This window comes from Candoia aspera, chromosome 1 (assembly GCF_035149785.1).
Source record: "Candoia aspera isolate rCanAsp1 chromosome 1, rCanAsp1.hap2, whole genome shotgun sequence".
Taxonomy (NCBI): domain Eukaryota; kingdom Metazoa; phylum Chordata; class Lepidosauria; order Squamata; family Boidae; genus Candoia; species Candoia aspera.
This window is the reverse complement of record NC_086153.1, coordinates 75,377,792-75,393,331: the sequence shown is the minus strand read 5'-3', so window position 1 is coordinate 75,393,331 and position 15,540 is coordinate 75,377,792. Positions and strand designations below refer to the sequence as shown.

The following is a 15,540-nucleotide window of genomic DNA, read 5'->3' as shown; positions in this document are numbered from 1 at the left end:
GAGCAGTAAGCTTTCAGGTTCTCTAGAACCTGGAGATAAAGATACCAAGCCACTATGCATAAACATTTTAGGCATTTCCCCTATCAGCAAACATGGTTATGACTCCTTTTTGTGACCATATATGCTCACTCATTTAGTTGTCAGAATTGCATGAACACATTGCTTTTTTCTGAAACAAGTAACAGCAACACCTAAACTCAATTAGCACAGATCATTACAGATTCAGCTAGCACAGGAGTTGCTAACTACTATGGCATGGTTAAAGTACAACTGTTTTGCTCAGTCAGCAAATAAATACATTTTGGGGTGGGGGGAATGAGAGAGAGAGACAGACAGAAAGGCAGAGCATGGCTCCACCTTCTGGCCCACTGAAATCCCATCAGCTAAGGGGCAAAGTGCACACTGGGCTAAACTTCAAAGCTCCACCTCCCAGAATGAACCACAAAGCCCGGAGGAGAATTGAACAATGCAGAGTGCAAATGAACCCATTCATTGCTCTGGATTGTTTTCAGATCAAATTTAAAGTGGTCACTGCCTCCCCATTTGTGGTGGTTGTGGCTTTCAAAGGCTACATTAAAGTATTCGTATTCCCGTCTTCCCACTTATACCTAGAACTAAATGATAGCCTATGTTCCAGCGGTAGAAGAGGGGTGATAGGCTACTGATTAAATTGTTAGCTGGCACTGTACTAAAGCCCTGATGTAGGCTTCTGGACACCATAAAACATATATATTATAAGACTTTACATTGAAGTTATGCAAAATATATTGAGAGCTATGTTTAATCGTGGATATATCCTACCTAATCTAAATGATGCTTACAAACTATATACTTATATGTAGAATCAAGGACATGTTATGCAGTAAAAGCAAGTTGATGTCAGTGGCTCTACTGAGAACACCTGGGTCCAACTCATGGTTCACAGCAAGAACATAGTCAAAGATGATTGCAAGTCCACTACTTTTCAGCATTCTAAACTGTGCACCGGTAACTGAACACTCGTGTGCTTGAATGAAAACTACTTTGGATTAGAATTGGGTATCTCTGTGGGCTGACATTTCACAAACATGAAAGAGCATATGATTGCTATACCAGATGGCCTACTTAGGAAGATGATCCTTTAACAAAAAATAAACTCATTATCCAATTAAAATGAGGGATTTCTCAGTCCTCTGCTTCAGAATGTGAGGACTTTGCTTTGGTGTTTACATAGATTAGATTGACTGCTGAACTTCCACTCATTCAGGGGCTATTAGCAACCATAATGGCTGGACTTGTTTGAGGAGGGACATTAGTAGGTGATGGAGCTTGTTAAGGCTTTATGACAGCAGCAAATGTTAGTTTTAAATCTTCTTACTAAATAGTATGGGACAAATAGTCCTTTACAATGATAAAACAAAACCAGGCAACAATATGACTGAATAAATTGCAGAAAGGGAATCTGCCTGATATACAGTATGTATACCTGCCTTTCCCAACCTGTTGTCACCTGAACTGAAAGCTCTGTTGATTTGCATTCACAAGGCATCAACTATATTTAACCTAGGTAAGCAGCATTTACAATTTTTACTGTAAGTTCTTTTGCACTTTTGCACTTCTATTCCAAATACCTTACACATATTGTGTACCCTTCTCCCGTTTATCTTTACAGCACTTCTGTAAGACAGGTTAAGCTGGGCAAAAGTAACTAGCTTAAGGTATGTTTTGATGGCTGTACAGGTAGTCCTCGCTTAATGAATCTAATTGGGACTGGAATCTCCACCGTTAAGTGACATGGTTGAAAGTTTAAAAAAATGCGTGACAACAGGTTGGGAAAGGCTAGTATACTTATTTCAGGCACGCCTAGTTGCCATCATTAAGCAAGGACCTCACATGACCATGACTCAGGTCTTCCTGCCAGCTTCCCCACTGACTTTGCTTGTAGGAGGCAGCAGGGAAGATCACAAATCACAATCATGTGAGCGCAGGATGCTGCAACAGTCGGAAGTGCGGGCTGGTTCCCAAGCACCTGAAACATGAACATGTGACTGTGGGGACGTTGCAATGACCGCAACTTCAAGGACCGATATTGAACTATTCGTTCAGTGCCATCATAAGTTCAGTTGCTGAACAAGTGGTTGTTAAATGAGGACCACCTGTATGACTTTTTGAAAATGGGTTTCTCTTGCCCTAGTCTAATAGTCTAGTCTCACCTTCCACAACCTGCACTGTGTTAGGCCTGCAATTGCCAGAATTCCCAACCAACATGGGAATTAGAAGGAACTAGGTTGGGAAATGCTGTTCTAGTCACTTCCTCTTTGGTGCTGATGTCTTTTACCTTTCACTTAGCATTCAGCTATTCAGTTTTGTTAGAAAGGAGGACTTAAACCTGTCAGGCGACCTCACCCTTGGCTGTTTTAGCAAGGACTGGGAGGAGGTGTAGTTCAGCAACGTCTGGAAGACAATAGATTTCCCACCCCAATTTATGTCAAAACTTACCTCTCCATGACATCAGAGTCGATTAAAGTGTAAAGATCACTAAACTCTTGATTTTTTTTTATTTAGGAAAAAAAACCCAAGACATGATTGCCAGAGTAATTGGCTCCTTCGCCAGTTATCACTCTGCCTATGTTCCAGAACTATAACTTCCAGCAACTTCAACCACCAAGAACAAAAGGATATTGGGAGTGTAGACTAGCAACATCTGGTAGTCCAAAGGCTTCCCACTAGTCAAGATGTTGGATATCTAACTCCTGAATGTTGCCTAAACTGTTGCATACAAGAAGAGACATATGCTGTGATCCTAACAGCATTTAGCATGCAGAGGAAACATGCAAGTTTGCTGAAACGAATTAAGTCTCAGACACGACAGAGGACACCCTAGTGAAAATCCTTGTGCTACTCTGGTGAACATAAACTTAGAAAATGTTATATTAGATTAGGCCCATTGGGGTTTTCTACATCATTTGGGAAAGCACTTCACTTATCAGTTTCTCCTCCTAGCACCTTGAATTTATTTTTATTCTTTTGTTTTTGCAATGCACACAAAGCACTTCAACTAATCAGGTGATAACCAGGTTGGGGAAGAAAACCCAGTATAAAGTCACGTTTGAAGTACTGTGCTCAGTTCTGGGTTTCTCCCAGAATTCTCCAAATCACCAGAAGATAATAGAACTAACAAGTACAGAAAAGAACAGGGTTTAAAAGACAAGACCTAGAAAAGAAAGGTTGGAGAATCTGTTTTCGTTTTTAGACGTATTTATAAGAGAATATACAGCAGAGGGTGATAACATCGTACATACTATTTTGGCAAAAGGAAATTTTTACTTCCATTGCCATATTAAAATTTGGGGTTTGCCACTGCCTCCTTCTTAGGGCTGAGAGAGTGTGACTGGCCCAAGGTCACCCAGCGGGCTTTGTGCCCAAGGCAGGACTAGAACTCTCAGCCTCCTGATTTCTAGCCTGATGCCCTAACCACTATACCAGACTGGCTCGCAATACTTTATAAATATATGACTGAAAAATAAAGCTACCATCTATATTCTCCTGATAGAGCTTAATACTAGAACTAACATTCTCATATTGTGAAAGATCCTGCCTAGGAAGATGTTAACAGTGACACAGGTACACAATATGTTTAATTTTATTATCAGCTATTTATTCAGTTTAAGTAACTACCATTCAGAAAGATTTTCCACTTTTCTTAATCGTATGACCTTGGAAACTGTTCTTCACTTCAAAATAACAATGTTGCCATCTAATGGCCACCAATGCAAGTGCTTTGCCAAACTTTGGTAGAAAGGCATTGTCCTCGAACACTGTAAAGCATGTTCATTAAAGTAACACAAGGTCTTAAATCTAGTCAAAGAATATGGAGAACCTAGCATTTTCTTATTTGTAACTTATAACCAGTGGAAAAAAATCCAGTTATTACATCATGGTCTTGAGACATAGCAATATACAAAAACTGCTCACAGACTACCTACTTTACTGATTATAGTACACAAAAATGAGTGCACTTTCATCATTCCAGATGAGCAAGTGAAATTATTATGACACTTGGATGAAATACACATTCACTTTAAAAATAGAAGATCACCTAGCTTCAGATCTTTTTAGACCAGAACTTCTTTCTGGTTTCCATTTTAATGAATCTCCTTTTTGGAGAGAAGCACAGATCTTACTCTCTTCTTTCATGTGCAGTATCGTGGGGGAATATATGCTGAAGATCCAGACAAAAGATACATGAATTCCATTCATTTTTTAATTACAAAAGCAGACATACACAAGATGTTCCTTTCTGTTAAATAAAGGAATATCTAGCCCAGTATTATCACCACTGGTAAGTGATGGCATTCAGACCAGTTGTCCAGTTATGTTCTAGAGATGCTGGAGACTGAATTCAGAGTTCTTCAGCGCACACATAGCATGTCATTTATTGCCAAGTTGAAGCCACTCCCATATATCATTTAGCTATAATTAGCAACTGGCAGGCAACAGGTCGTTTATATCCATATTCCCTAATAAATTACCAAAGATGGCATCTTGACCTCATAATCAGAAGTTTGCTTATACCTTGTAAAATTATTTTTGAAAAATTTCCAAGACAGAGACTGAATAAGATACATGATGGTACTGTACATGGGCATCTGGGGAACGAAAGAAGAAAAGGCAAATGATGAAACACAGTTGTAATATCACAATGCAAACTCTGTCATAGTTTGCTGAACTGTGTCATAAGTTTCCTGAACTTTTTAACAACACATTAGGAAGCAATATTTGAATAATAAAGCTTACACAAATTGCTTTTTATTTTAATCTTGCCCATGCACCAAGAGGATATTTCATGGGAAAGACAGGTATACTAGAGATCTTAAAATATAAATATCCTGAGCCAACCAGATGTAACATTGCATTTACCAGCGGTAGACGCATTTAAAAATGCAAACATATCTTCTGAGGGTGCTATTTTGTAGACAATGCATTCTTTGAAAATTATTCAGAAGTGCTGAACCTCATCAGAGCACCTTTCCTCTATACTACTACTTAAAGCAGCCACATCTTCCTGCAAAAGCCTATAAAAGAGATGTGGCTACTTTAATGGAAAGACACTGCACTCACACACATTCTAAGGCACTTCTTCTGAATCACTTTCAAAGAATGCAGTCTGTATTTCAGAGGAATTATCCACTGGTAGTCTCACCAAGTGGCATCATCTGGTTGACATCTATGCTCAGAAGCTAAGTGGGGTCAGGCCTGATTAGTACTTAAATGGGAGCCCAGTAGGGAATACCAGGACTGTAGTCTAGATAAGGAAGTCAGAAAAATCCCAGAAGAAGGCAATGCAATGGCAGATCACTTCTACTGTATATTGTTGACAGGAAAACCACATGGCATTTTTTTATATATAAATGAATTTATATACCAAGAAATGTCAGTTCCTCAACTGCTACTATTTCAGTTATTTAAAAATGCTTGGTATATCTAAAGATGCATTTAACATCATTGTTGACATGGCTGTTTTTAAGAAGGAGCAGCCACAACAGGGTGCCCTCCAGAAATGTTGGGATTTCAGAATTCCCAGCCAGCCTGCCTACAGAAATACACAGTGAGCTAATCCTGTGATCTTTAAGAAATTCTGTATATCCTGCATCAAAAAATAAAATTTTAGATTTCACAAATGAACTGATCCTCTCTACAAACTAACCCACATAACCCAAACTCTATTTGTAGCACATGCCATGAAACATTAACCATGAAGCGTTATTTCTTTTGATTCCTTATTTTAATACATCAAATGTTAACATGCTATTGGTAAACAATCTGCATAAAAATGACTGTTAGAGGCTAAACATTTTGACTGAACAGTGCAGTGATTAGTCTCTTCTCAAGGGAAAGGCTTCCTCTTTAGTTCCATCTTTTGTGATAATGCAGATCTTTAGTGCATCTCCTGTATATACATCTCTTTCTGCAGCAGAAATGAAGACATCCTTTACCAGCTGCAAAGCCTTTTCCAAGGACAAAGACACTTGTTCCACGCCCTGCATGTTCTTGAGGCCAACCTTTTAAAGAGACAGACATTTTAAACAGTTTATAACTTGGTAGAGCATGTCTACTGCACTGATTACAACAGTAATAACTCATCATTACATAATTTCACATGTTCAGATGCATTAATACAACTGTCATCTGAATGTAGCACATCAACATACCACAAGCAAAGGTGTTCTTAGCATTTAAATAAAAACAGCATTCAGATCAATGAGGACTATCAAAAGGGATGAAGGTTCTCTGTTCTTCCCTTGTATGTAAGTAGCCTTTCAATGTCAATGGCTGAACAGAGCTCATCAGACTGTAGCAGTGCTTTGTAGGAACACATACACACCCTACCAAATGACTCCACAGAAATGACCGTCCTCCCATTTATTCAGAGACACCTTAAAGCTAGTGGGCAAGAGAGAGAAAAACTAGGTAGCATAAAACTATTCAATCTACGTTTATAAAGCTCATTTTTGACTGCCAGAAGCAAAGTGACAATAAAATGTCAGTGGTTATGGATTTACCTTTCTTATTCCTAGCTTGTGTTCATAGGTTATACTACATCTCAATATACCTAGCCAATTGGCTTCATACTAAATCCAAAACAAACAAACAACATCATGGTTTAAGTGCTGAACAAATCACGCTATGGCTTAGGGTGATAGATTCTTTCACCTTCAGAAAAAAAATTATTTTGATAGCTCCCAAATAATTTCAAGTATTTCAGATAGAATTAAGACCCCAGACATCAGCATATCACTAAATGTGTAATAATGGAAGAACTCTTACCTGATTGTCCAGCAGGGGTTGCAGCATGGCACTAGCTGATCCACCAGCTCTGAAACTCTCTCTCTGGTAGGATCCTACTGGATCAAAACTGTATACTGCACCCTTCCCTAGAAAAGTAAAATAAATTAACAGCAGTGTCACATGCTGGAGCAAGGTGACTTGACAATTAAGTACAAACCATGTAATAAAATTTATTCAGAATGATAACTACCAAAAGATAACACTAGTAAGGTTTGAACACAGTCCAAAATGTTAGTTAAACCAACTAGTGTAAAGTGGAAGATTTCTATTTCCTAAAAGGCCAGGAAGATGAATTCAACCCTACATTTTTACTTTATGTATTTCCTGAACAGGTATGACCACTGATTGCAACAACAAAGGCATACAAATCTCTACCGGAATAGAAGTTTTATACCATGTAAAAGCATAATGTAAAGCCTGAGTCATATTTTCCACATACTTTTGTCCCACATAATTTATACTGCTTAAATGGAGAAAAAGAGACAATAAGAATCTGTTCGCTTCTTTTCTTAACGCACGTAAAGCACATTAGATCAAGATGACTAATCTTCCTCCAACTTTTAAAATCAACAGCAATAGTAACAATGGTGTATTACCAACACCAATTACCAACACCAATGGGTAACAATAGTTAAGTGCACTGGATGCTTAATATTCAATGGTAAATATCAAATATTATACCTCTAGTTCTCTTTTGCAGACTCTAGATTTGCTTGCTTGTTTACAAAATAACAGATTGGTTCCAGAAAGGAATCATCATACCGCTAGAAAGAAAATTCTGCATCTGCCCTTGTGAACGTGTAACAATTCAAATGGGAATCTTTTTCCCCCTTTGTCCCCCTCTGCGACAGGGCATGACACTCTTTGGAGTTCTTCAAACTTGGAAGAGGCTTTTCAGGAGAGAAAAGCTGGGGAGAACAGCATGCTTGTCTTTGGATCTAACCAAATGGGGTTCTGTTTCTGTTTTTTGCGTGAACTGTATTTGTTTCTAGAAGGATGACATTCTCTTCAAGAAAACAAGAAACCACTTCCTTTGAGGAGTGAGTGTAAATAGTATTTTTTCCTGCAAAGTCAGGGCTACAAGCCCAATTCCACCAACAGAATAAATTCAAATGAACACCACAGGCTGTCCAAACACCAGAGGTGCACCTTAACCACCAACTGTGATTCAGACCACTAGTGAAAACTATCAAAGGGAAATCATAAGCCAGCATCCATTTTTAACTGCTCCATTTAAGAATTACATACTTACAAATATACAATTGCTATCCTGGGGTTAGCGTGGTTGGGGAGGTGGGGCTGTCATGCTTTGTTTCAATGGTTGTCTTTAGTCCAGGCCACCTTGTTTTGTTTATGTTTTTAATTGTTTTAATTTAGTATTATATTTTGTAAGCCACCCAGAGTCCACTAGAGTGGGCAGCTATAATGAATTTAAATAAATACATAATCTTTCTATTAGTATCTGTACTAAAACGAATGCTGCTATATTCATATTAAAATACAGTCCACATCAGGAGGCTTTCACTATCTTCAGAATCTTATTACAAGGATTGCTTTATTTTCCCGGTCAAAGGCTATTGTCCAACATCTCTGGAGAAGGGATCTCCTTGCATTTTTACAGGAATCCAAATGGAACTTTACCTTCTTCATCCAGTCCACCAATTATGTTGTAAACATAATAAGGGAAGAAGCGTCGGGAATACAGGATTGTAGACAGCATGGCTGCAATAGCGCCTGAACTCATGGTCTTGTTATTGGAATGCTTGTACATCTGGAACAAAACGACAACACTTTTACAAGAGAAGCAAGCAAATGTTCTTGCTGAAATTGTCCTTAATACAAATTGCCAAGCAAGCAGATATCAGCTGAGAACGCAACAAAATAAAAACAGCACTCATTTGCTGTACCCAGGAAAAATAAAGCAGAAGTTGTTAATGAAAGAATGACAAAGCTGGTAATTAATTTACTGTGTTGCACTCCCGAGGCAAAAGATTAACTTTCCTCTTCTGCTACAAAAATACACTAGTACTGCACTTCTAATTTTGGCTACAAATTCAGCTCTTATATACAAGTTTGCAATAAGTTTTTCTAACAGCCATGATCATCCATTGTTACAAGTTTCCTGTATCTCGCTTATGCACCAGAAGTCAATGGCAAACAGAAGATGCAGCAAATTTGTGACTAGCACTGTCTTTTAACAGCACTATACAAATGAAATATATCTTGGCACCTTCCCTAGAGGAACGTATTCATTTGAATGCTACACGTCACTTTGAAAGGGTCTCCTAACAGTTTATAGAACAATAAAACAAGGTAGTTTACAAAATAAAAAGATGAAACTTGGAAAGAAAAAGGAAGAAAGAAAACTCAGACACTTAGTTTGAGTACTTTGTTTTTTACAAGGGCTTAGGTTTCCCTTGACGTAAAGTCCAGTCGAATCCGACTCTAGGGGGCGGTGCTCATCTCCGTTTCTAAGCCTTAGAGCCGGCGTTGTCATAGACACTTCCGGGTCATGTGGCCAGCATGACGACTCGGAACGCCGTTACCTTCCCGCCGAAGCGGTACCTATGATCTACTCACATTGGCATGTTTTCGAACTGCTAGGTGAGCAGGAGCTGGGACGAGCAACGGGAGCTCACCCCGCTGCGCGGTTTCGAACCGCCGACCTTCCGATCGGCAGCTCAGCGGTTTAACCCGCAGTGCCACCGCGTCCCATACAAGGGCTTACTATGATGCAAATTATATGCAACATAATGCTAGCAGAAAAAGTTGTAAAAGCAGTTACATTAACAACTTGAGCAAGCAGAAATTAAATACTGAATTTGTTATGTGCACAAAGGTGAAAATGGGATTTAAGTGTCAAAGTATTAAATTAATGTAAGACTGAATACAAATCCAACACTGAGGCATATACAATAACCTACCTTCAACCTTGCTTCGAGGATTTTAGTAAGCGTAAGACAGTCTCCGTGAAATCCACTGCAGCCAATAAGTGTTGTGTCTGTCCTGTACATACATAGTATTGATAAGATTCTAAGTTATCTTGACACACTACAACAATGTATTCTCTTGGGGGTATTGTATTTATATATTTGTTTCTATACTGCTGTAATCTATGTCAAACATGGAAAATATCTGCTAATTCCTCCTGTTCAAATTTTCATAAACCATTAGAGAAATTGTAAGTTTACTACTTAAAACTCTAGAACTAAAAGTTGGCTTTGGACTCAACTGCTATGATTCTACACATAAGGCACCTGTGTTCACTAATGCAAGGGGACCACAAAGGGTGAACATGTGCCTGTATATACTGGTTCTTAATACGCCACAATTATGTGATTATACTGATACACAATGTGATAGTATCCATTTACTTTAACAGCTTAAGGGAAGGGTTTGGCCAAATTCTTTAAAGCACCCGTCATAATTGCTAAATTAACCAAGAAATGGGTCCTGCACACACTCAGCACCCAGGCCCAGAGCCAGGTCTTCAAGGACTTAATGAAAAGCCAGCAGGGGCGGAGCCATCCTGATCTCCAGAGGGAGAACGTTCCATGAGGCAGGCACTACGGTAGAAAAGGCATGTCTTCTAGGCGTCCCCAACCGGCATTCCTTATCTAACAGGACCCAAAGCATGCCCATCCTGCCTGTCCAGACTGGACAGGCAGAAACAACTGAGGAGACAGTCTCTCAAGTAACCCAGTCCCAAACCTTGAAGGGCTTTAGAGGTGACAACCAGCACCTTGCATTGCACCCAGAAGCACACTGGCAACCAATGTAGTTCACAGAATAGAGGCATTACATGTGCCAAATAGCCGGCACCATTTACTACCTGGGCTGCTGCATTCCACATCAATTGAAGCTTCTGATTGCAGCCCCATGTAGAGCTCATTGCAGTGGTCCAGATGGGAAGTCACAAGGGCATAAGTGACAGTGAGCAGGGTCTCCTGGTTCAGGAACACATACAACTGGCGCACAACCTGAAGGTGTGCAAAGGCCTTCCTACCCGCAGCTGCCACCTGCTCTTCAAGCAGGGGCCGAGAGCTCAGGAGGACCCCCAGATTGTGCACTGGGTCTGTCTGAGGCAATGCTACCTCATCCAAGGCCAACAATGGAAAGTCCCTGGCACAAGAAGGTCCAAACACCCAAAGTCCATCGCATCACTCAGGTGGCCTGGGGTGAAGATATAAAGTTGGGTATCATCAGCATACTGATGATACCTCACACCAAACCATCAGATGACCTCACCCAGCGGCCTCATGTAGATGTTAAATAGGAGGGGAGAAAGGACTGAGCCCTGAGGCACCCCACAAAATAAGGGCCATGGACTGGACCTCTCCCTTACTATTAACACTGACTGGAACCGTCCCTGGAGAAAGGAGGAGAACCAACACAGCACCGTGCCACCAAAACTCCAACTCCCAGAGCCAGTCCAGAAGGATACCACGATCAATGGTATTGAAAGCTGCTGAGAGGTCAAAAAAAGCTAGGATGGATGCACTACCCATCCCACTCCCACCAGAGGTCATCCAAACGCATCTCCATCCCACATCCCGGCCTGAATTCTAACTGAAAGGGGTCCAGATAATCCATTTCTTCCAGAGTCCTTTGAAGTTAAAGTGCAACCACATTTTCTACAACCTTCCCTAAAAAGGAAACCGTCCAGACTGGTCGTGTCAAGTGATGGCCCCTTGAGAAGTGGGCGCACTACTGCCTCCTTAAGAGCTGATGGAACCACCCCCTCCTTCAAGGAAGAATTAACCACCACCCGGATCCAATCACATGTCCCTTCCCAGGCAATAGGATCAAACTCTTCCCAGATAATCATGCAAGACTTAGCCCCCATAGCCTTCACTGGCCCTGCTTCAAGGATGTTGTCCAATGCAGAGTGAATCCAAGCGACTTTATCTGTCAGATGCCTAACGTATTTCTCACAGTGACCCTGTAGGTAAACCTTGGAATTACTCCCTCCAAGGAGGGTCCAGGTTACCTGAAATAGGGCCACCGGGCAGCTCTCTGTGGATGCAGTAAGGGCAGGGAAACAATTACGTTTCGCTGCCCTTACTGCCATGAGGTAGGTTCTAATAGTGGCTCTAGCCGGTGTTTGGTTGGGTTCATTCCTTGTTGTCTATCAGTGGTGTTCTAGGTTCTCTTCACCCACTTCATCTCCCTCAGCTCTTCTGTAAACCACAGAGTGTTCAGGGATCCGTGGGTGCGGAAAGGCCGCTTAGGAGTGATCTGATCCAAAGCCTATTAGTTAAGATACATCATGATTAACAATATGCCACTAAATACCCTTTACTGAGGATAAAACAATACAGAGGACTATTGCATTTGATTCTGCTTAAGAACTACTCAGAGGCATTTCACTGGCTACTATGGAAAAGAAATGCTGAACCCTGCATATGTCTCAGAATGGTTTTACCTATGTTTTAAGTACCTGCTCTGGTTCTCATGGTTCACATGATAACCCTTCCTCCAGATAATCAACATGTAAAGACTTTATAGTATCACATGGACATAAGAGTCTGAATCAACTGTAAATATCTGAACCTACCTCAACATTTTAAACTTGCATATGCTGATTAACAAGATAGATACAGTTTTTATGGTCTTAGATCAGAGCTCCAAATACTGAACAACAAAGACTGTAGCACTTTCAACAAATGCCAAATATACTAAGCAAATGATTTCAGGGAAGTTACAAAAGCCTGGTTGTATGTATGCATGTGAACCCCCCACCCCTTCCACACCCAAGAACCATGAACTATTCACCAGACAGTACAAAAACCACAATACTACTTCTGTAAATTCAAGGGGCTTTAAGATCTGTTTTTTCTTCAAACACTAAGGTAATTTTACACTGTGACTTATAATGGCTGTCTCAACCGACAGAAGGAAAACAGGCTGAATTTTCAAAAGGCATGTCCTAAGAATAGAAATTAGATGTCAAAACACCTTGTGCATTTAATCTTAATCTTCAAGCACAGCCTAATGGGCTTGAACTAGCAGCCACCCAAGCCAAACTGGGAAACCATGTAAACCAATGTTTCTCAACCTCAGCAACTTTAAAATGAGTGGACTTCAACTCCCAGAATTCCCCAACCAGCCAGGGAGTTGAAGTCCATCTCCCCAGCCAGCCTGGGCATTTAAGTCCACTTGAAGTCCGTCTTAAAGTTTCTGAGGTTGAGAAACACTGGTCTAAACCCACTGGCCTTCTCTGCTTTAGGTTGAGAGACAGGGAGTGTCACTAAGAGTCATAGGTGCATGGGAATGTTACACACATTGCTATGTGTACTCACTTTAAAGTGTAGCGATAAGTTTTTACTCATCACTACACTTTAAAGTAAGCACACATAGCAATGAAGGGCCAGGATGAGGGAAAAAAACTCTACTTTAACACCATGAACTTAAATATAGTAACTCAGAAACAAATGTCATTTTGATCAACAGAGCTTATTCTCTAACAGTATGTTTAGGGCTGCAGCCTGGTGGAACCAAAAGCGGTTCCTGCGTTGGTGACTGTTTTTCACTTTATTTGAGCAGCAGGTTCTATGTAACGCCATGTTAGAATCTGCTCTTTAAAGTCTTCCCAAGTTTCACAACCTTTTTGACATGTAATATTGGACATGCAGGGATGCTGGAACCTGTAATTTCAAGCCCTCTGATCAAAGAATACACTTTATCTAAAGCAGGTAGAAAAAGTATTATCTCAGTAGAAGTATCAAGAACAGGCTAAACCCTTTCTTAAAGCAACTTATTTCATCTAACATTCTATTTAACAGCTAAATTTAAAAAAAAACAAGTATATAACAGGTCACATTATTTTAACACAGATTTGAGTATATTTAAAACAGACATTGAAATAAATGGTTTCAATGGGTTTGTTCCAGTATGACTAAACTTGGATCAAACTCATCAAAATATTTACCGCTTTAAACTTACAGCTTGTAACATTTAGGGCTGTCCCGGCTGTGAATTGCATAGTCTTCACTCAGTCGGGTGTCAGAAGCAACAACAACAAAATCTTCACCAGCAATTGCTAATATGGTCCTGAGCAAAAGAAAACAATTGACTTTTTTGTAATTGTTTAGCATTCATTCATAGACATTCACTTTGGAATCTTGCATGTGGGCATTTTAGTTTTAGCTGTGCACTTTTGACTTTTCAAAAAAAAGTAACAGGATTATCCTCAATTGCTCACAGCCATAAAATATAAAAATTTGTAATTTCAGTCAGGGTTCAGTAACTTTTTGGTGGCTGGGGCAGCACTTCCAGTTGATGATACATATGGGCACAGAACACTGGGAGGGAGGACGGCTGTGTCAAGAACTTTACTTTTTAGAAACATTAAGGAAGTCCTCCAACTTCCATTCTATTTTAAGGCTTGCCCTAAAGTGTTTATTTCCCACCTCAAATTGGCAGGAAACCTTTCTTCCAATTTGCCACAACTATGCATGGATGGAGATTTCAGGGCCATGTTCAACTGTGAGGCCTCAAGATGCCCTCCTTTAGTTTAGATGCTATTTACTTAACTCGGAAATTTTCTCTAATCTCTTTCTACACATATTTTAAAATTATAGAGTGCACTAAGACTGCAAACTTTCAAGAAAAATTGCTTGTTGCCTTGCTTTTAAAATGTTCGTGTAATATTTATTTATTTATTATATTTTAAGACTTCTGATATTTGGGGCTCCCTAAATACGCTGGATAAGGAATAAAACAAGCAGTAGCACATATGAAAAGTGAAAGTGAAATCTGAAGCAGCATAAAACAGTGCTGCAAAGGTAAGGCCTTTGTGGCTTTAATGATCTTACTGAGTTTTACCATCCTTTCTGTTCATTTAGTTAGAAGCCACTCTCGAGGCCTTTCAAGGGTTTTTAGACGAGTTTTAAAAGTTATTGAAGAAACGGAGCTTGAGGAAAAACAAAACAAGACATGACACCCTCCTACTGCACAGGAGAATGAGAGGGCAGTGCAATTTGCACGCGAGAAAAAGAAACTAACCCCACTGGGGAAGGTTTGCTGAAAGGCAGGGATCGGTCTAATGGGAGAGGAAGTATCAAAGGGAAAGGCAGCGGCGCACAACAAACGAAGCACTTACCCGCCATTGAAAGTATAAGGGGAAAAGCGATGTTGCGCTGCAGAGCCCCGTCTAACCTCTTCGTGCAACCCGAGCACAGGGCCAACGTAGCCAGCGGCCGAAAGCATCATTGCTCCGAATCCACCACTTCCCCGCTTGCTGCTGTCTCACGGCAAGATGGTGGGACCGGAAGCGGAAGCGGCTATTGCCACCACCCAGCGCCGATCGGCCTCACGCATCACAGCGCCCCCTCTGACGCGGCGGGATATGAAAAAGCTCAGTGGGTGGGTGGGTCCGCCGATTGTTCGTCCGAGACGCGGAACTTCCAACGTTACGCAAGTCCCGCCGTGGGCTGGGTTTGCACAACATGCCAGGCTGACGCGAGCGCTTTGGGCAACTGGTGCTCTCCAGAGGTCTTGCTAGCTGAAAGCTGTGGGGATCACGGTCCAGGGGGACGCCGCCAGCCAGGGTGAAATCGAATTGGGCATAATTAGAGAAGGGAATACTTTTGGAAAAGGAGGAGCACGCACCTGGAAATCTCTTCCAGTCTATCCAGCAATTAGCGAATAGAAAAGATTTGATATCCCTCCGGGATGGAGGTCACGTAGGCAGAGCCAAGTCTCACCAAA

General features: G+C 40.7%; 1 protein-coding gene across 1 annotated transcript; it reads right to left on the bottom strand.

Moving 5' to 3' along the window:
- Positions 1–5,742: 5,742 nt before the first annotated feature.
- Positions 5,743–15,114, bottom strand: PSMB1 (proteasome 20S subunit beta 1). Its single transcript, XM_063307291.1, has 6 exons — positions 14,933–15,114; positions 13,774–13,881; positions 9,753–9,834; positions 8,470–8,599; positions 6,808–6,914; positions 5,743–6,041 (listed from the first exon to the last, which is right to left on the bottom strand). Exons 1-6 carry the CDS (start codon positions 15,040–15,042, stop codon positions 5,856–5,858), a joined length of 723 nt encoding a protein of 240 aa, XP_063163361.1. The 5' UTR covers positions 15,043–15,114; the 3' UTR covers positions 5,743–5,855.
- Positions 15,115–15,540: the final 426 nt, after the last annotated feature.

Bases quoted from the DNA above. Each gene is read 5' to 3' on its own strand.
- PSMB1 (XM_063307291.1), bottom strand. From the start codon at position 15,042: ATGATGCTTTCGGCCGCTGGCTACGTTGGCCCTGTGCTCGGGTTGCAC. The intron at 9,835-13,773 runs GTAAGTTTAAAG...ATGTATGTACAG, and splicing joins AGCCCTAAATGTTACAAGCT to GACAGACACAACACTTATTG. The intron at 6,042-6,807 runs GTAAGAGTTCTT...TCTCTTTAAAAG, and splicing joins AACCCCTGCTGGACAATCAG to GTTGGCCTCAAGAACATGCA.